General features: G+C 42.4%; 2 protein-coding genes across 5 annotated transcripts in view; one reads left to right on the top strand and one right to left on the bottom strand.

Annotated features, from left to right (window-relative positions):
- Positions 1 to 6,865, bottom strand: part of TGS1 (trimethylguanosine synthase 1) — a 51,456-nt gene extending 44,591 nt beyond the window's left edge. For both annotated transcript variants that reach the window (XM_054498433.2, XM_063668782.1), the window contains exon 1: positions 6,551 to 6,865. In XM_054498433.2, the coding sequence (XP_054354408.2) occupies positions 6,551 to 6,651 (101 nt within the window). In that variant the 5' untranslated portion in view covers positions 6,652 to 6,865. The remainder of the gene's footprint in view (positions 1 to 6,550) is intronic.
- Positions 6,866 to 6,868: 3 nt separating this feature from the next.
- Positions 6,869 to 19,853, top strand: part of TMEM68 (transmembrane protein 68) — a 37,283-nt gene continuing 24,298 nt past the window's right edge. The window contains exons 1-3 of one of the 3 annotated variants that reach the window (XM_054498436.2): positions 6,869 to 7,001; positions 18,257 to 18,301; positions 19,207 to 19,600. In XM_054498436.2, coding sequence (XP_054354411.1) covers positions 19,276 to 19,600 — 325 coding nt within the window. In that variant the 5' untranslated portion in view covers positions 6,869 to 7,001; positions 18,257 to 18,301; positions 19,207 to 19,275. Of the gene's footprint in view, positions 7,038 to 18,256; positions 18,302 to 19,206; positions 19,601 to 19,853 lie in introns of all 3 variants that reach the window. The other 2 variants (XM_054498437.2, XR_010127203.1) reach the window with 2 other exon arrangements.

Raw genomic sequence — 19,853 nt, 5'->3', positions numbered from 1 at the left:
GGCTGCAGTAAGCAATGATCATACTACTGCACTCCAGCCTCGGCAGCAGAGCAAGTCTCTGACTCAAAAAAAAAAAAAAAAAAAAAAAAGCCATGCCAGACATGGTGGCTCATGCCTATAATCCTAGCACTTTGGGAGGCTGAGGTGGGTGAATCACTTGAGGCTAGGAATTTGAGACCAGTCTGGCACACATGATGAAACCCTGTCTCTACTAAAAATACAAAAATTAGCGGGGTGTGGTGGTGTGGGCCTGTAGTCCTGGCTACTTGGGAGGCTGAGGCACGAGAACTGCTTGAACCCAGGAGGTGGAGGTTGCCACTGCACTCCAGCATGGGCAACAGAGCAAGACTCTGTCTTAAAAAAAAAAAAAAAGGAAAAAAAAGAATGCATATGAAATTATTTGTAATGAAAAGCACATACGTTTCAGTTCAAAAAGATTAAATTCAATGGAATTGATAAGACGGTCATTAAATAGTGTTTTAAAAGTCATTCTGATTCAAATCCAATTGTGTATTATTTTCTAGAGGTGTGAGTTGAGAAATCTCAAATTTTTATATTTCATAACTTATATTCTCTCTCTCTTCTCTTTTAGAAGAAGGGCTTCCTAAAAGTAGCATCAGTACCCGATCATACTGTGGGCCGTGAATTAAGCATGTAGGCCAGGCTGCCACTGACTGCAAGGTGACTCTCCTTTCCTGGCCTGCATCTCCTAAACAGAGCCAGGTATTTTTTTCTAGTGAGCTTCTTGGTCCCACCACCATGCTAGCCTGTAAACCTTCTGGAGGATGGGCCCAGCTTAACAGGTCAGGTCCTGAGAAAGCGGCAGAAAGGCCTTTCCTCATGCGTGAGAGCTAAATCAGATGTCCAAGGTTATTACTAGCATGTTCCAAGGCTACTGATAATTTGAGGTAGAAAGATCAGCAACAAGAGAATACCAGCTGTTATATTTTTATGAAAACTGTTTCTTACTTAAAACTTTCAAGTATCTCCAAGAACATTCATCACTGGGAATGATGTATTTCTAATGCCTGGCATTTGAAGAATTTCCATTGTACTTGCTAAGTATTCTCTATAAAGCCGTCTTTGAGTTTGATTAGTGCACCTTAATCCACAGAGCATAATGACTCTGGATGAACTGATGGCCTCAAAAATAGAGAGATTTGTTGTAATTTCTGGACCTGGCACACGTAAGGACTAAATAAATCTTAACTATTGAATTGTAAAGCAGGAGACCCAACCTGGACTGTAGTAATCCCACTAAGATACTGCTCTCCTTAGAGCCCTAAGCAGCCACCTGAATTCTTATCCTCATACCTCTGAATACAGCAATCATCACTATGATGCCTAAGTCATCTTTCTATTGCAGCACCTGACACTCGGGCAGCTGAAATAAATGCTGAATAAAAGATTCTTAGTAATCTCTGAAGTACAAGTAGCAATTCCTCTTTTGCAAAGGGACTGTGAATCAGCTTCATTTTCAAGTAGTAAAATGGAAAGGAAGCCCTTTCTGAAAGTGTTAAAAGGGGATCACAGAAATAATATGTGACTTGCCCAAGGCCACACAGCTGAGTTTTGTAAAAGCAGACAGATATGCTGTCTATAAGGTCACTACTCTTTTAAATTCTGACTCAGGAACCTGTTGGGGGGAAAACATATCAAACAATTTCATTGTATCATAAATGAAAGACTAGAGATCACCATCAGACACTGTCACATGAGTATGATCAGAGGGAAATACAGGCTCTTCAGTTTCCAGAATAGTCCTCTATCTCCACGAATCTATATTAATGTTAAAGTGTCTGAACAGAACACCAGTTGTTCTAGTAACTTTAGACTACTTAAATACCTTAATGAGGGAGATTCAATGAAATCGTGTTTTATGCCAACTGGTAGCATAGTAGAAAGGCTCTCATGTCATACAGATGTGGGGTAGAATTCTAAAGCTGCCATTTCCTGGCTATGTGATTTTTTTAGGCCACTACTGAGACTCTGAGACAGGGTCTCATTCTGTCACCTGGATTGGAGTGCAGTGGTACGATCACCGCTCACTGGCTCACTGCAGCCTCCACCTCCTGGACTCAGCCTCCAGAACAGCTAGGACTACGGGAGTGCCCCACCATGCCTGGTTAATTTTTTGTATTTTTAGTAGAGACGGGGTTTCACCATGTTGCCCAGACTGGTCTTGAACTTCTGGGCTCAAGCGATTTGCCTGTCTCAACCTCCTGAAGTACTTGGATTACTGGTATCAGCCACCACAACCAGCCAAGACTCAATTTTCTACTTGAATAAGTGAGGATAACAAGACATACCTCAGGGGGCTGCTAGAAGGCTTAAATTAAAAAAAAAAAAATTAAATTATTCTGACATTTGTTAAAATGGTAAAGAAAGGCTTTATTTAGGATAATTGCGATAGTAATCAACATAATAGTAGCCACACGCATGTAATCCCAGCACTCTGCGAGGCCAAGGCGGGCAGATCACTTGATGTCAGGAGTTCGAGACCAGCCTCCAAGGTAAAACCTCATCTCTACTGAAAATACAGAAATTAGCTGGGTATGGTGGTGCACTCCTGTAACCCCAGCTACTTGGGAAGCCGAGGCACGAGAATTGCTTGAATCTGGGAGGCAGAGGTTGCAGTGAGCTGAGATCACGCCACGGCACTCCAGCCTAGGTGACAGAGTGAGACTCTCTCTCAAAAGAGAAAAAAAAAAAGATAATGGCAATGGAGAGAAATTTTGCTCAACTTCAAATATAGCAAAGACAGCTGAAGATAGCCAATGGGCAGAATTCAGGGGGCATGGTCAGTGGATGGAAAATTACTAACAGGAGACATCCAGCCTGGGGGGATTGTTGCTATACCAACAGTATTCTTGCTGAGGGTAGGCCAGAGTGATCAGATACTAAGGGTGGGAAGATCTTGCTACATGGACTTAGCAGGATTCTAGCTAAAAAAAAAAAACAAAAAACAAACAAAAAAAACACCTGTAATCCCAGCACTTTGGGAGGCTGAGGTGGGAAAACTGTTTGTATCCAGGCATTCCAGACCAGTGTGGGCAACAAGGTGAGATCCCTGTCTCTACAAAAAACAAAAAAATCAGGCAGGTATGGTGGTGCATAGCTGTGGTCCCAGCTATTCAGGAGGCCAAGATAGGAGGATTGCTGGAGCCAGGGAAGTTGAGGCTGCAGTGAGCTGTGATTGTACCATTGCACTCCAGCCTGGGTGACAAAGTGAGACCCAGTCTCAAAATAAACCTCCAAAAACCCAACAAACAAAACAAAACAAAACACCCAAGAACCACCCCCCCACCACCAAAAAAAAAAACCCAACAAACAAAAAAACTAATGGACTTTGAAGGATTCCTGTTAAAACTGGACCAGATAGGTTGAAGACAAGTCCCAAATGACAAGGCCTAATCAAAAGGAGAGCTCACTCAGAGGAGCCTGTGTAAAGTCTGGTTAAGGAGAGTCTCTGTCAGTACAAAATGTAGAACAATTAGTGGTGGCACTTAATAAGTCATCTAAGGAAGGAGACCACCCTTCATATTGTCTTATGCCCAATTTCTGCCTCCAAAGAAAGTAAAAACTAAAAGGCAGAAATGAAATCCACAAGCAGACAGCCCGGCGCCACACCCTGGGCCTGGTAGTTAAAGATCCACTCCCGACCTAATCGGTTATTTGCATAAAAAAGGCACTGGGCCGGGCACGGTGGCTCAGGCCTGTAATCTCAGCACTTTGGGAGGCCAAGGCGGGTAGATCACGAGGTCAGGAGACAGAGACCATCCTGGCTAACACAGTGAAACCCCGTCTCTACTAAATATACAAAAAATTAGCTGGGCATAGTGGCGGGCGCCTGTATTCCCAGCTACTTGGTGGGCTGAGGCAGGAGAACGGCGTGAACCCTGGGGGCGGAGCTTGCAGTGAGCAGAGATCTCGCCACTGCACTCTGGCCTGGGCAACAAAGCAAGACTCTGTCTCAAAAAAAAAAAAAAAAAAAAAAAAAAAAAGGCACTGTGAAGATCCCTGTCCATTTTGGTTCCTTTCTAATTACTGGTGTATGCAGCCCCCAGTCATGTACCCCCTGCTTGCTCAATCAATCACGATCCTCTCATGCAGACCCCCTTAGAGTTGTGAGCCCTTAAAAGGGACAGGAATTGCTCGCTTGGGGAGCTTGGCTCTTGAGACAAGAGTCTTGCCGACGCTCCTGGCCGAATAAACCCCTTCCTTCTTTAACTTGGTGTTTGAGGGGTTTTGTCTGCGGCTCTTCCTGCTACAATCAATCGATCCAAGGGATTTAGTCAATTCTAGTGGATACTTTTAGTCCTCATTTTGCTTGATATTTTGGCAGCTTTCCAATGTTGATTACACCTTCACTGAAACACTTGGTGACAGTGTACTTAGGCTTGTCTGTTTCCTAGTTAATCCATCTCTTCTTTCTTTAAAAAGTGCTGGAATTCCTCAAAGATGGATCCCCCTCTCCCACCCTTCATTAATGGGTTCAATTACTATCTAAGGCTAAATGGCTCAAGTTTTTAAAACTAGCCCAGACTTCTCCAGCGCTCCAAATCAATATATCTAACTGCTTATACCATCTACTCTTGGTTATCTCATAGGTACCCCCAAATCAAGATGTATAAAATCAAACTCTAATCTCTTCTCCGTTGACCCAAAATAAAATCCATGATTCTCCAGTGATCCCTAACTCAGTGAAAGGCAGCAATACAATTCAGTCCCCACCCCCAACAAGTTGCCTCCCATCTTTCTTCCTTTCTCTATTTCTACTGCCATTTATCCTCATCCAAGTCACTATAATCTCTTGCCTAAACAATGGTCTTAAGTGGCTCTCTTCCTCCAAACAATCCTCCACACTGCGGCCTGAGTAGTATTTTAAATATGCAAATCTGATCATGTCATTCCCCAGCTTAAGGTTCTCCTATAGTCTACAAAGTCCTGCAGGTTTTGATCCTGCCTACTGTGCACACCCTATCTTCTTTCTTTCCTAGTCTTTTTTTCTTTTCTTTTCTTTTTTTTTTTTCGAGACAAGGTCTTGCCCTGTCATCCAGGCACGTCAATGGCTAACTGCAGCCTGGATCTCCTGGGCTCAAGAGAGCATCTGGCCCAAGCCTCCAGAGTAGCTGGGACCACAAGCATGTGCCACCACAGCTGGCTAATTTTTAAAAAAAATTTCAGTACAGATGAGGTGTTGTTATGTTGCCTAGGCTAGTCTCCAACTTCTGGGCTCAAGTGATCCTTGCTCCTCGGCCTCCTAAGCGCTGGGATTACAGGTGTGCACCACCGTGCCCTCCCTCCTAGCCATTTTGTTCAGTTTCCCAGGCTTTCTTTTGCTCCCTCAAGGCCTTCACTGAGTTTAGCCTGCAGAGAACGCTTTCTCCCACTGAAACTTACCCCAATTTATCCCCCTTAGACCTCTTTCCAAAAGCTACTTCCTCAAAGAAACCTCTGTGACCCTTGGAAAAAGTTATTTGTTTTCACAGCATCCTGCACTTCTCTCTCATAGCACTTATAACTATAACCAACCAAGTAATAATGTAACCAGTTGTCTTAATATTGATCTTCTTTGCTAGGAAGTAAACTCAATACATGCAAGGACAGAATGTCTTGTACCTCAGTGTCTACCAGCATACTTGATATACAAGAGCACAAAAAACATTTTCTGAATGATTGTATGATTACATGCATGCCTGACTAAAAAGGCGACAATACTTTTTACATTAAATTTAACAAGTTTAACTTTTTGCTTTTTCAAATTACTCCACAAAATTACACGAGAAAAATTAATTCCTTCAAAATTAAATCCTACTATATTAAACTATATTAAAAGTCTATCACATAAAATTCACTTCCACAAGGATTTAACTCTAACAAAATAAGCATGTGAGATTAAATATGCCCGTTATAGATATGAAAAAAAGATTCAAGTGGCTTAACTCACGCATTTAATATAAAGAAAACAATTTCTAGAATTCAATTATCTTGGCGGTATTATTCCTGCATACTAGCTATTTTCCACGTGGGGCAATTTTTACCTGATACAAAGATTTCCCCAAAATAAAGATATCACAAAAACTGATGTAAATATGGTTAAGTCTTTTATCTCAACTAGTTTGAAGTTTTAATTATGTGCATTTGGGCTTAAGTAGCTTTTTAGGTTTAAAAAAAGACGTTACCCAAAGCAAGTCACTCAACTTTAAACTTTCACTTTATGACATCATATCTACTAGAGATTTCATTTTACATGTCGCTTCCCCCAATTTTTAAATGTCCCCTCGATTTACAAATATGAGATGACATCTAGCACCTACGACATTTTTTCATAGCAGCCTACCAAGTAGATGTAGTCCTTCACATAAAAATAATGGCAGTGGGCGACCACTCCGTCATGTCTGAGGGTTTTGTTTTTCTTAAACATCAACGTGCCCAAGGCTCAGATGCTCTGGCTGGTTTCAGGGATCAATTACAACCACGTTTGCAATACCTACATTTCTGGGTAATGACTGTGCTAGTAAATGAAGAGATTCTCGTTTCTACTTACTCCACAAATGCCCTGGAGCAAAGGCACAGTATCTTACAATCCTCCCGCTCCTCAATGAAGAGAAACATTTCCGCCACGCGGCTCCACTTCTCGCAGCACATTTTACCACTTCGGAGGCAGCTCTGACGTACGCAGCCCGGGTCGCGCCTGCCGGGCCTCCGCTCCGTTACTGGAGACCTAAACCAGGCCTCGCCCGCAAGCCCTGGATGAGGACACAGAAACTGGCCCGGTGCCCCTCGCGCCGGGAACTAGCCGGGACGCCGCCACCGGAAGTGGCTCCGAGCCGCCACGGGAAGGGGCGGGACCACGGGCGGTGTCACCCCCATCGCGGCCCGGGCTGCAGCCTCCGCTTGACTTCTTTCACACGGGTTGCTTCGGAGGAATCCGCCGTGCAAATCTGTCCGCCCCCTTGGCCACTGAGCCCCCGAAGAGCTTCTGTCGCCTCTCTAGGGTAAAGGAGAGCTGCCCCTGCCCCCGCCTATCCGAGGTGCGTCGGCCCGCGCGCTTCTCTAGCCCAGCATCGAGTCTGGCGGGACTGGGAGCGGCGGAGGCCGCGCGCGTCCAGTCTTCCAGGAGCCGCCACGGAATCCCCAGTCTGCGCGGGCAGGCTAGGCTTCCCGCCGGCCTCCGTGTTGCGCCCCGGCTCCAGAGTGGCCGGGTGTGGAGATCCTCCCTCCTCTGGGTCAAAGAGCCTGATATCCCCACTCCTCTTCTCCCCTGGCGCTCTAAACCTTCGGTTCGGCGCGTTTCATCCTAATGCATCTGGTGGGGCGAGGCGTCTCTAGCCTCTATAGAGGCCTCTAGGCTTGCGCAGTGGCTTCGCTGGTTCCGGGACCCAGGTCGAGCCTCCGGTGTAAAAGCCGAGGGGAAGTGTGGTGATCCCGAGAGTGTAGGGGGAAGGCCGCGTGGGTAGAGCGTTCGTATCCAGACGGATCAGGCTTGGAATCCTGGTCCTACCTTGTGACCTGGGCAGGCAACTTCACCTTTCTGAGCCTAACTTTGATCACCTGTGAAATGGGGACGATTAATAGTAACTACTACATGAGGCTGCAGGGAGGACTAAACGAAACGATGTATATTACACCTTTCCTTTGTGCGCTTAGTTGGCGTCGGTTTGGACCTTGTAGGCGTCAAGTGCTGTCTCGGTCCCTGGGGTTTTCAGCCTGTAAAACAGGTCTCTGCCTTCAAGTTACTAATTATCTAATAAGAAAAAAGTTCATGTGCGCATAAATAGGATGGAGAAAATGGAAACAGCAGCATTGCTGGATCTTTAAAAAGCAGTTAGTATTTGGTGTGTGGTATTCATGGAGGCTGCACGGGCAGCTTCTTCAGAGACGAGCTCAGACTTGAAAGTTGGAGCGCTTCGGACGTGGTTGGTGCTACGAAATGCCAAAATAGTATTGGTACTTCTTTAGAACTATATAAAAACAGAGCTAAAATTCAGGCATTTTGAATGGTATTTTGAATAGTATTTTGGCCACATTTACTAGTTAGAAGAAATATTCATTTTCAAATGTTTATTCCCATCTCCTTACTGCTGCCCTACTTTGAGGTCGGAGATAGGCTGATTTTGGTGGTTCAAAGGCTGATTTTGGTGGTTCAAGAAGGTAAGAGTGCTGCACGGTTACAGATATACCAGTATAGATGTGCAGCATTATTGGGATGAGTAGCTGGGTTACGATAATAAGGATAGAACAGTAATTATGAAACGGAGTGGAAAATTTTAGCTAGAAGTTGGGCATTCTAGGATTAAAAAAAAAGTCTTGAAGGGTAATTTGTATCAGAACCTCGAGTTTAAAGCTTGAAATAAAAAAAGTATTAAAGCTAAAAGGATTAGATTTACCAGCTATCTTGACAAATACTAAATTGCAGCTTTACTCATGGTTTGAAGTAGAAGGCCTATTCAGTAAAACAGTGCTGTACCTGTTAAACCATTATTAAATATGCAGAAAGGAAACAGGAAAACTTGTTTTTCAGTGACTATATCTTTTAATTGGCATTTTCAGAATGTTCTCAATGTGACTTATATACTAAAAGTAAAATGGAAAAGTACTGGTAATGGGTATTCAAAATAGATATACTTTCTTTTTTTATTTATTATTTTTTTTTGAGACAGGATCTTGCTCTGTCACCCAGGCTGTAGTGTAGTGGCGCGATTGCGGCTCACAGCAACCTCCACCTCCCAGGCTCAAGCAGTCCTCCCACCTCAGCCTCCCGAGTAGCTGGGGCTACAGGCATGCCAACATGCCTGCCTAATTTTGTGTGTGTGTGTGTGTGTTTTGTAGAGACAAGGTTTTGCCATATTGCCCAGACTGGTCTTGAATTCTTGGGCTCAAGTGATTTGCCTGCCTCAGCCTCCCAAAGTGTTAGGATTATAGGCATAAGCCACTAAGCCCAGCCTAAAATAGATACACTTTCTTAAGGTATTATTGAAAGCCAAAAAGTTCTCTGTTCTGATTTATTGTTTTTGAAATACTCTGATTTTAAACATCTGTAAGGTCCATATCCTCGCCATCAATGTCAATATGGTGAGATTTGAGCTTGTCAACTTTTTTTTTTTTTTGGAGACGGAGATTCATTTTTGTTGCCCAGGCTGCAGTGCAATGGTACGATCTTGGCTAACCGCAACTTCCGCCTCCCGGGTTCAAGCGATTCTCTGCCTCAGCCTCCTGAGTAGCTGGGTTTACAGGCATGCGCCACCACACCTGGATAATTTTGTATTTTTCGTAGAGACGGGGTTTCTCCACATTGGTCAGACTGGTCTCGAACTCCTGACCTCAGGTGATCCTCCTGCCGCTGCCTCCCAAAGTGCTGGGATTATAGGCATGAGCCACCGTGCCTGGCCTTGTCTACTTGTTTTTACAAAAGTTACATGATTTCCAGGTAGGGAAATTAAGATACTTCATATGTGATGCATTAGACTGTGTTTATTTTAGATTTTTAGGGGCAGGGGGCTGTAGAAAATAACCTGGAATTTTGGTAACTAAAATATTGTATTTCCCCCAAAACGTCTTCTAATACATAGTTGTTGTTTTTTTTTCCCCCGCTCTGAGACAAGGTCTTGCTCAGTTGCCCGGGCTGGAGTATAGTGGTGTGATCATTATAGCTCACTGCAGCCTTGGCTCCACGGGCTCAAGCAGTCCTCCTGCCCTGGCCTTCTGAGTAGCTGCAACTTACAGGAACGTGCCACCATGCCTGGCAAACCTTTTTTTGATAGAGACAGGGTCTCAGTATGTTGCCCTCAGGCTGGTCTCAAACTCCTGAACTCAAGCAGTCCTTCCACCTTGGCCTCGAAAACTGTTGGAATCACAGGCATGAGCCACCCCGGCCCATGTCATTTTTCTTGGATTAAAATAAAGTGATAAGAAGTCAGTTACACCCCAAGGTAAATTGAGGGGGAAGGAGAAGGGCCAGGCAGAAGTATAGGGAAGACAGAAATTGCAATCTTAATATTTTCAGTCTTTCTGTCAAGAGAGAAAAAGAGAGATATATCAAAGAAAGTGTATTGGAAGCCAGAACAGGAGGGAAGAGGACTAGATTTTAATTTTAATTCTTGGCTTTTACTGAATTAATTTAGTAATTTTAAGCAAGCAAACTTGGCTTTCTGTGTTTACTTTTTTTGTTATCTGCACAATTAAGGGGTTGCATTGAGATTTAAAGACACTTTGTCATATTATCAAAAAGTAAGTGCTACATTTTATCTACTGAAAGGCATTTTATTCAAATTCCTGTGATAGTTCTCTAGTAGCAGGTTTTAGGATACTGTTTTGATCCAGATTTTTGTTAAAGATTTAGATGAGGCCAAGCAGGGTGGCTCACGCCTGCAATCCGAGCACTTTGGAAGGCGGAGGCGGGCAGATCACTTGAGGCCAGGAGTTCCAGACAAGCCTGGCCAACATGGCGAAACCCCATCTCTACTAAAAATACAAAAATTAGCTGGGTGCAGCGGTGCTTGCCTGTAGTCCCAGCTACATGGGAGGTGGAGGTTGCAGTCAGCCGAAATCAAGCCACTGCAGTCCAGCCTGGGTGACAGAGTGAGACTCTGTCTCAAAAAAAAAGTTTTAGACGAACACAGTTCAGTTGTATATTTATCCAGCATTTGTTAGGTGTCTACTATGTGCCAGAGAGTAAGTGTTTTTCGTATGTTTTCTCAGACAACTATTTTATTTACTGATATATTTAGAATAGTATCTGGCACAAACTTCTCAGGGCCATCCACTTGTACATTGTATCCTGTCCCCTTTGGCCTAGTCAAGGACAGAGCTCTAACAATTATCTCCTCTCCTACATCATCCATTTCTCACTCCCATTGATGAATTATCGTTGACATTGAACATGGGTGTATTTTCTCCTATCTTTTTTTTTTTTTTTTTGAGATGAGGGTCTCACTCTGTCCCTGAGGCTGGAGTTCACTGTCAGAATCTTGGCTTATGTAACCTCTGCCTCCCAGGTTCAAGCAATTCTAGTGCCTCAGCCTCCCAAGTAGCTGAGACTACAGGTATGCACCATCATGCCTGGCTAATTTTTGTGTTTCTAGTAGAGACAGGGCTTTACCATGTTGGCCAGGCTGGTCTCAAACTCCTGACCTGAAGTGATCCACCCGCCTTGGCCTCCCAAAGTGCTGGGATTACAGGCATGAACCACTGTGCCTGGCCTTTTTTTTTTTTTTTTTTAAAGACAGAGTCTCTTGCTCTTTCACTGAGGCTGGAGTGCAGTGGCTTGATCATGACTCACTGCAGCTTCTACCTCCCAGTCTCAAGTGATCCTCCCCCTTCAGCCTCCCAAGTGGCTGGGACCACTGGTACATGCCACCATGCCTGGCTAATTTTTAATTCTTTTTTTCTTTTTGAGCAGAGCCTCACTCTGTTGTCCAGGCTAGAGTGCAGTGGCATGATCTTGGCTCACTGCACTCTCCACCTCCTGGGTTCAAGCCATTCTTGTGCGTCAGCCTCCCGAGTAGCTGAGATTACAGGAATGCACCACCACACCTGGCTAATTTTTGCATTTTTAGTAGAGATGGGGTTTCACTGTGTTGCCCAGGCTGGTCTTGAACTCTTGGCTTCAAGTGATCTGCCCCCCCTCCCCCGGCCTCCCAAAGTGTTGGGATTACAGGTGTGAGCCACCGCACCTGGCCTAAATTTTTTTTTTAGAGATGAGTTTTTACTATATTGCCTGGCTGGTCTTGAACTTCTGGTTTCAAGAGATCCTCCTGCCTCAGTCTCCCAAAGGGCTGAGATTACAGGTGTAAGTTACCATGCCTGGTCTCTGTCTTAAAGCAGCAGGTGCAGCAGCAGCAAGGAACAGCTCACCTGTGTTCCCTTCTAGATACCCACCTGTTTCTTTCCTCCTCTGTGAGTTTTTATATTTGCTGTTTCCAATTCATTTTCTCCCATTCATTCTTGAACTTCAAGGGTAAAGGGGAGCTGCTCCTGTCCTCTCCTGTCCAAAGTGTTTTGTTTCCCACTATACCAAAACATCTCTTATCAGGGTTTGCCAGTTTCCTCAGTGTTGTAAAATCCAGTGATCAATTATCATTTGTTTCTTTTTTTTTTTTTTTAAAGCTGTCTCCTACAGGAAGGAAGTGATCTCTTACCTTACTAGGCCTGTCAGCAGCATTTAAAACAGAAGAATATGCCTTCCTTCTTGAAGCTCTTACTTCCAGGATACTACTTCTGCAAGGAGGAAGCTGGCTTGCCATTGTCTTCCCAACTTCTAAAATGTTGGGTGCCTCAAGACTCAGTCCTGGAAATTCTTTTTTTTTTTTTTTTTTTTTTTTTTGAGACAGAGTTTCGCTGTTGTTGCCCAGGCTGGAGTGCAGTGGCATGATCTCGGTTCACTGCAACCTCCGCCTCCCAGGTTCAAGCGATTCTCCTGCCTCAGCCTCCCAAGTAGTTGGGACTACAGGTGTGCGACACCACGCCCGGCTACTTTTGTATTTTTGGTAGAGACGGGGTTTCTCCATGTTGGTCAGGCTGGTCTTGAACTCCCGACCTCAGGTGATCCTCCCGCCTCGGCCTCCCAAAGTGCTGGGATTACAGGTGTGAGCCACTGCGCCTGGCCAGAAATTCTTTTTTACTCTATATTCATTCCCTGGAGGGATCTTCTCTAGTTCCATGGTTTTAAATATTGTCTATATGCTACCAATTCCTAGATTTATATCAGGGCCATCTACTTATACCCTGTATCCTACTCCTGATCTTCCTGCTAAACTGCTGATGTCCAGCTGCCTACTTAATGTCTTCACTTGGATGTCCAATAGACATCTTAAACTTAACATGCTTAAAGTGGAATTCCTGATCTCCACCCCACCCTCAAACCTGTTCTTTCTGCAACTCTTTTTTCACAAGCAAGCTAATAATAATGATGATAGCAATAGTGAATGCTTATATGCGATAAACATTAACTATGCTTAGTTGCTTATAAGCAATAGTTAATGCTTATAAGTGAATAATAATGATGATAGCAATAGTTAATGCTTATATGGTAGAAGGCACCCTTCTAAGAGTTTTTTTACACGTAATCTTCACAATAGTCTTAGGTAGATGCTATTTTTATTTTGCAGATGAAGAAACTGAGGCAGAAAGATATTTAAGTACTTGCTAGGTCACATGGTAAGTGGCAGAGCCTCCCAGGATACAAACTCAGGTTGCCAAAACACCATATAATTATCTCAGATTCTACGTCAATTTATTAGCAAATCCTGTTGGCTTTATCTTCAAAATATATCCAGAAACTGACCATTTCCTACTGCCTTCCCTCTGCCACATGTATGTAAGCCACTTTCATCGCTTATTGCAAATATTCCTATTTGCTCCCTGTGTAGTATATTCTCAACACAGCAGCCACTTAAAACCCAAGCCAGGCAACCTCACCCTTCTGCTCAGTGCCCTCTGATGCCTTCTCCATCTCATTTAGACAAAAGCGTGCATAGTGGCTGGTCACGGTGGCTCACGCCTGTAATCCCAGTGCTGGGAGGCCGAGGCAGGCAGATCACAAGTTCAGGAGATCGAGACCATCCTGGCTAACACGGTGAAACCCTGTCTCTACTGAAAATACAAAAAATTAGCGGAGCGTGGTGGCGGGCACTTTTAGTCCCAACTACTTGGGAGGCTGAGGCAGGAGAATGGTGTGAACCCGGGAGGCGGAGAAGCAGTGAGCGGAGATCATGCCACTGCACTCCAGCCTGGGTAACAGACCCAGACTCCATCTCAAAAAAAAAAAAAAAAAAAAAAGGTGCATAGAAAGCTCTACAGTGTTGCCTCTCTGGTCCATTTCCAAGTGCCCTCCCTGTCACTTTCTCAGCCTGGCATCCTTGCTGCTCCTCAGGCCACACCAAGTGCACATATTTTGCACTTGCTGTTCATTTGGCTAGGAATCTCTTCCCCTAAGTATCCACACTGTTTGCTTTCTTACTTCCTCAGGTTTCTGCTGAAAAATATCTTTAAGAGAAGTCTTCCCAGAATGCCCTATATAACATAGCAACCCCCTCCTTTCCCCTACTCCGGTGCCTGACATAGAACTCCATATTCTTCTTACACTGCTGTTTATCTTTCTCCCTAGCACCTGTCATCATCTGACATAGTATGTATTTACTAGTTCTTTGTTCATTGTCTATCTTCCCCCTCTAGGATGTAAGCCACTTGAGGTTGTAGACTTTGCTTTATTTGCTGCTGAGGAAATGGGTGGTACATATTAGGGTATATAGGTACTAAATAGGTCTTTATAGAATGATTTATCATCTTCATTTTCAGAGAAACAATGAGACAGAGAGGTGTAACTTGCTTAAGGTTGTAAAGCCAGTATTCCAGTATGTGCAGTCTGGCTCCTAAGCCCGTTCACGTCATCCACTGTGTTCACGAAACAGACTGAAAGGATAGGCTATGTCTTAGCCCACCCCATGAAAGTTAATAAGCAGATGAGATGTATAATCTTTGCTGGGCTCAAAAAGGTTTTTTTCAAGTGCAGTTTGTAGAGATGTAGAAAATAGTAGCATATTTTTAGCTGAATGAGTTAGTATGATCGAGTTACCAAAAAAGCTGCTGTGATTCTATGAATGATGGTGATAGCAAACATGTAACACTGATTACATGTAAGGTATTGTTCTAGGCTCTTTACACAGATTAGCCCATTTAATCACAGTAATCTCATGAGGTAGATAGGATTATTATCCTAGTTTTATAGGTTTTAGCAAACGGAGGCACAGGGGTTACCATACATGGTGTTGTCAGTATCAGATAACTGGAGTCAGCAACTCGGAGTGGTCTTGAGTGCTGAAAGCTTAAGAAACCAGGGGCTGAGAAGTGGTTGAAAGAATTAAGGATTCTGACTGGAGAAGGAATTTTGTGGCTCATGGCAGCTGTTTTTAAACTTACAAGGTTATTTAATGGAAGAGGGTCTGTGGTACAAAACTAGGTCCAGTAGGGAAAAGTTACGGGGAAGTAGGTATAAGGAAGACCTTTTTAGTAGTTTTGATGGATGGTTGTGAAGACTGAATGGGACACCTTTTGAGTTGCTGTTCTGAAAGGGTTTAAATCAAAATCAAGTTTGAATGACCATTTGTGGGCAGGGTTCTTACATACAGCAGTGCTAAGGAACTACTAGGTCTCACAAAAGTTTCCATGTAGTCCACTCACTGGATCTCTGCCTGTACTGTGACCCTCTTCCTATTACTGTGTTCTTTAAGTATGTATAATCAATCAGAATGTAGATTAAGAGGATAGGAGGTGTAATTCTATTACCAGTTTGTCTGAGGAGGTTTGAAACAAAGTTTTAAAATCACAGAATTTGGTCTGGTGCGGTGGCTCACAACTGTAATCTCAGCAATTTGGGAGGGTGAGGTGGGCAGATCACATGAGGCCAGGAGTTGAAGACCAGCCTGGTCAACATGGTGAAACCCTGTCTCTACTAAAAATACAAAAATTAGCCGGGTGTGGTGGTACACGTCTGTAATTAGGGCACAAGAATCGCTTGAACCCAGGAGGCAGAGGTTGCAGTGAGCCACTATACTCTAGCCTGGGTGACAGAGTGAGACTCTGTCTCAAAAAAAAAAAAAAAAAAAAAAAAATAAATAAAATAAAATAAAATAAAAAATCACAGGATTTTACTATCCTGTTAAAAATTGGAAATATGGGCTGGGCATAGTGGCTCACGCCTGTAATCCCAGCACTTTGGGAGGCTGAGGCGGGCGGATCGCGAGGTCAGGAGATCGAGACCATCCTGGCTAACACAGTGAAACCCTGTCTCTACTAAAAAAAATACAAAAAAATTAGCCAGACATGGTGGCGGGTGCCTGTGGTCCTAGCTACTCGGGAGGCTGAGGCAGGAGAATGGCGTGAACCTGGGAGGCGGAGCTTGCAGTGAGTGCCACTGCACTCCAGCCTGGGTGACAGAGCGAGACTCTGTCTCAAAAAAAAATTGGAAATGTGACTAGATTATTGTAGGAAATTTTATTAAGCAGTAGTTAGGGTCATATCATAAAAATGCTGATTGGTTTTCAGGGCTAGGAAAAGCTGCTTTTAACATATATGAGGGGTTATATATGTCGTTAATTTATTAACAATATTTAAAAGCTCTTTTTAAGTTGAGATATACTTTACCATAACATTCACTATTTAAAAGTGTATAGTTCAGTGGTTTTTAGTATATTTACAAGATTTTACAACCGTTACTACTATGTAATTCCAGAACATTTTCATGATCCCAAAGATACCTCTGTTTTTTTCCATTAACAGTCGCTCTTCACTCTCCCCTCCCCAGCCCTGACAACCACTTAATTTTTCTGTCTGTATGGATTAGCCTGCTCTGGGTATTTAATAGAAATGCAATCATTTCTATTAATGTGGCTTTTTTGAGGCTGGATAACATCCTGTTGTATGTATATGCCACATTTTATTTATCCACTCATTTGTTTCTGTATTATGAATAATGCTGCCGTGAACATTTGTGTACAAATTTTTGTGTGAATACATATTTTAATCGTTTTGTGGATATATACCTGGGAATAGAATTGCAGGGTCATATGGTAACTCTATGTTTAGCTTTTTGAAGAACTGCCACACTGATTTCCACAGCAGCCACATCATTTTACATTCCCATGAGTAGTATATGAAATTCTAAATTCTCTACATCATCAAATACTTGATAATTTCCATTTTTGGCGATTTTCTGTAGCTATCCTAGTGGGAAAAGCTCTCATTTTAAAAAGTATTACATTTCAGCTGGGTGCAGTGGCTCACACCTGTAATCTCAGCACTTGGGGAGGCCGAGGCGGGTGGATCACCTGAGGTCAGAAGTTCGAGACCAGCCTGGCCAACATAGTGAAACCCCATCTCTATTAAAAATACAAAAAAAAAAAAAAAAAGTAGTCAGCCGTGGTGGCACACACCTGTAGTCCCAGCTACTCGAGAGTCTGAGGCAGGAGAATCACATGAACCCAGGAGGCGGTGGTTACAGTGAGCCAAGATTGCCACTGCACTCCAGTCTGGGTGACAGAGCGAGACTCCATCTCAAAAATAAAAATAAATAAATAAAAACTATTAAATTTTGCTATGTTGCATTCTAAATGATCAAACATGGGTAAATTATAGTGATTTGACTTTTTTTATTTTTATTTTTTGAGACAGAGTTTCACTCTTGTTGTCCAGGCTGGAGTGCAATGGTGCAATCTCGGCTGGCTGCAATCTCCGCCTCCCAGGTTCAAGCATTTCTCCTGCCTCAGCCTCCCGAGTAGCTGGGACTACAGGCATGTACCACCACTCCCAGCTAATTTAATATTTTTAGTAGAGATGGAGTTTCACCATGTTGGTCAGGCTGGTCTCAAACCCCCGACCTCAGGTGATCCGCCTGCCTCGGCCTCCCAAAGTGCTGGGATTACAGGAGTGAGCCACCGTGCCCGGCCGGTGATTTGACTTTTTATATGGATTGATTAGATGATGATGTAAATAAAGCCCAAGTTGTGGGCTTGATGTTTGCTATGTTCATCTCCTGTAACCATAACAGACCAGATTTCTCACAAGTAAATGCTATTGGTTACAAGGAAGTTAGATGAAATGTTTCATTCCTGGGAGAACAAGTCAGTGCCTGCCCTCCTAATAAGCCAGTTAGCAAGATAATCTTAGAATAAAAACAATAAATTTTTCTTATATGTACATCTCCTCCTCTCCTTTCATCCTTTGCTTTCATTTATTCATTTTTTGCCTCAGCTACAAAGGACTTGAGATAATTTTCAGTAAGATTATATAGTATGGAATAATGATAAAATAGCTCTAAGAATAAAATCAAAGTATGGAGAAAGGAAATCTTTTGTAGGAAAATATTATCATAAGGCTAATATAATTGTATGATTGAATGTTATGTTTCACCTTCAGCTTATCTGGCAAAGTTACTAAAAAGAATCATAGTCAGTTATACATCTTCATACTTTTTCTCCTAAGAAACAAAGCTTTTGAAAACTTTGTTTAAAAAAAATTCTTAGGTGGGGCTCTATATAGTGGCACTAAACAGTGTAGAGTTGTCTTCACCAAAACAATGGTAGCATGAGTGTACTTTTTAATTGTAATATACAAGTGTGGGCCTATAATAATATTTCTCAAACATTTATGAATGTCTCTTGCTGTTCGTTTTATAGAAATTCTAACTCTAGTTATTAATGATTATCTTTTTTTTCTTAGTAATTTATTTTTTACATTTGTTTACTGTGCTTTCCAGAATACAGACATTGAAGTTTGGGACAAGATATTTATCTAACTTCTGGTAAGTCCAGTGAATGTTTTAGAGAGTGAATTTGTAAAATAATTATACAGCTATATTTTCAGTCATTTAAAATTTAAGATAAAAACAGTACTGATAAATTTTTATTGCATAATGAACTTTTGTAAATCTGTTTCTCTATAAAAAAAAAATCCATAAATGTATGTCATCATATCCTAAAGAATTGGGTTACTTTTACTGAATTAGATAGATATTGATGTTTTCTTTTGTGCAGAGTTATCTCAATACAGCTGGGCATGGTGGCTGATGCCTGTAATCTCAGCACTTTGGGAGGCTGAGGTGGGTGGACCACTTGAGGTCAGGAGTTTGGGACCAGCCTGGCCAACATAGTGAAACCCTGTCTCTACTAAAAATACAAAAATTAGCCAGGCATGGTGGCACATGCCTGTAGTCCCAGCTGCTCGGGATGCTGAGGCAGGAGGATTGCCTGAACCTGGGAGGTGGAGGTTGCAGTGACCGAGATCGTGCCACTGTACTCCAACCAGAGCAAAAGGGTGAGACTCCATCTCAAAGAAGAAAAAAAAGTTATCTCAATATGACTTGGTTTAAGATCTAAGTTTTCAACATGATCCAATTAAGATATGAGTCAAATTATTAAAATCAATCTGAAATTATATTCCTCATCAGCTTTATTTTCTTTTCTTAATTATAGCTTTATTTTCTTCTCTCAATTATAGTGAATTATTTCAAAAGCTAAACACGACATACTTCATGAGCAGACAGATGAAACCTTATAATTTTCACATTTAAATCTGCAACAAAGTTAACCATTAACCATCTACTCATTTTTGGTATTAAGAAATGACTCTATATACTATTTAAGTAGAGTAAAACATTTAACTTTATAGCTGTGGAGAAAATAATACTGGATTATTTTTCCCTTCTAGTGTCAAAATTAACGACCTGCTATGGCAATGAAGAAAGAAACTGAATTTGTCATTTTCACCTGAAGAAAAATGATAGACAAAAATCAAACCTGTGGTGTAGGACAGGATTCTGTGCCCTATATGATTTGTCTGATTCACGTACTTGAAGAATGGTTTGGTGTGGAGCAGTTGGAGGACTATTTGAATTTTGCAAACTATCTCTTGTGGGTTTTTACACCACTAATACTTTTAATACTTCCTTACTTTACTATCTTTCTTCTCTACCTTACTATTATTTTCTTACACATTTATAAGAGAAAGAATGTATTGAAAGAAGCCTACTCTCATAATTTATGGGATGGTGCAAGGAAAACAGTGGCAACTCTGTGGGATGGACATGCAGCCGTTTGGCATGGTAAGCAAGGATACTTTCACCTCTGTGTTGCCATTCATGTGTGCTGCATTGGAACTGTGTTACTGTTCCATTTTATTGATTGAGAAGATACTGAAAAATATAATAGAAGTGATATTTACTATTCCTTGTTACCTGTTTGCATGCATTGTGCATATGTATGTGTCTTTCTTAAAATGAGTTTTCCCATAGACATTGGTTTCCATTAAACAAAGAACCACGCAGCACTGTAGACTATAAGTTGAAATAAGAAAAT

This window comes from Pongo pygmaeus, chromosome 7 (assembly GCF_028885625.2).
Source record: "Pongo pygmaeus isolate AG05252 chromosome 7, NHGRI_mPonPyg2-v2.0_pri, whole genome shotgun sequence".
Taxonomy (NCBI): Eukaryota; Metazoa; Chordata; class Mammalia; order Primates; family Hominidae; genus Pongo; species Pongo pygmaeus.
The sequence above is the reverse complement of the archived record's forward strand: the minus strand, read 5'-3'. Positions and strand labels throughout refer to the sequence as shown.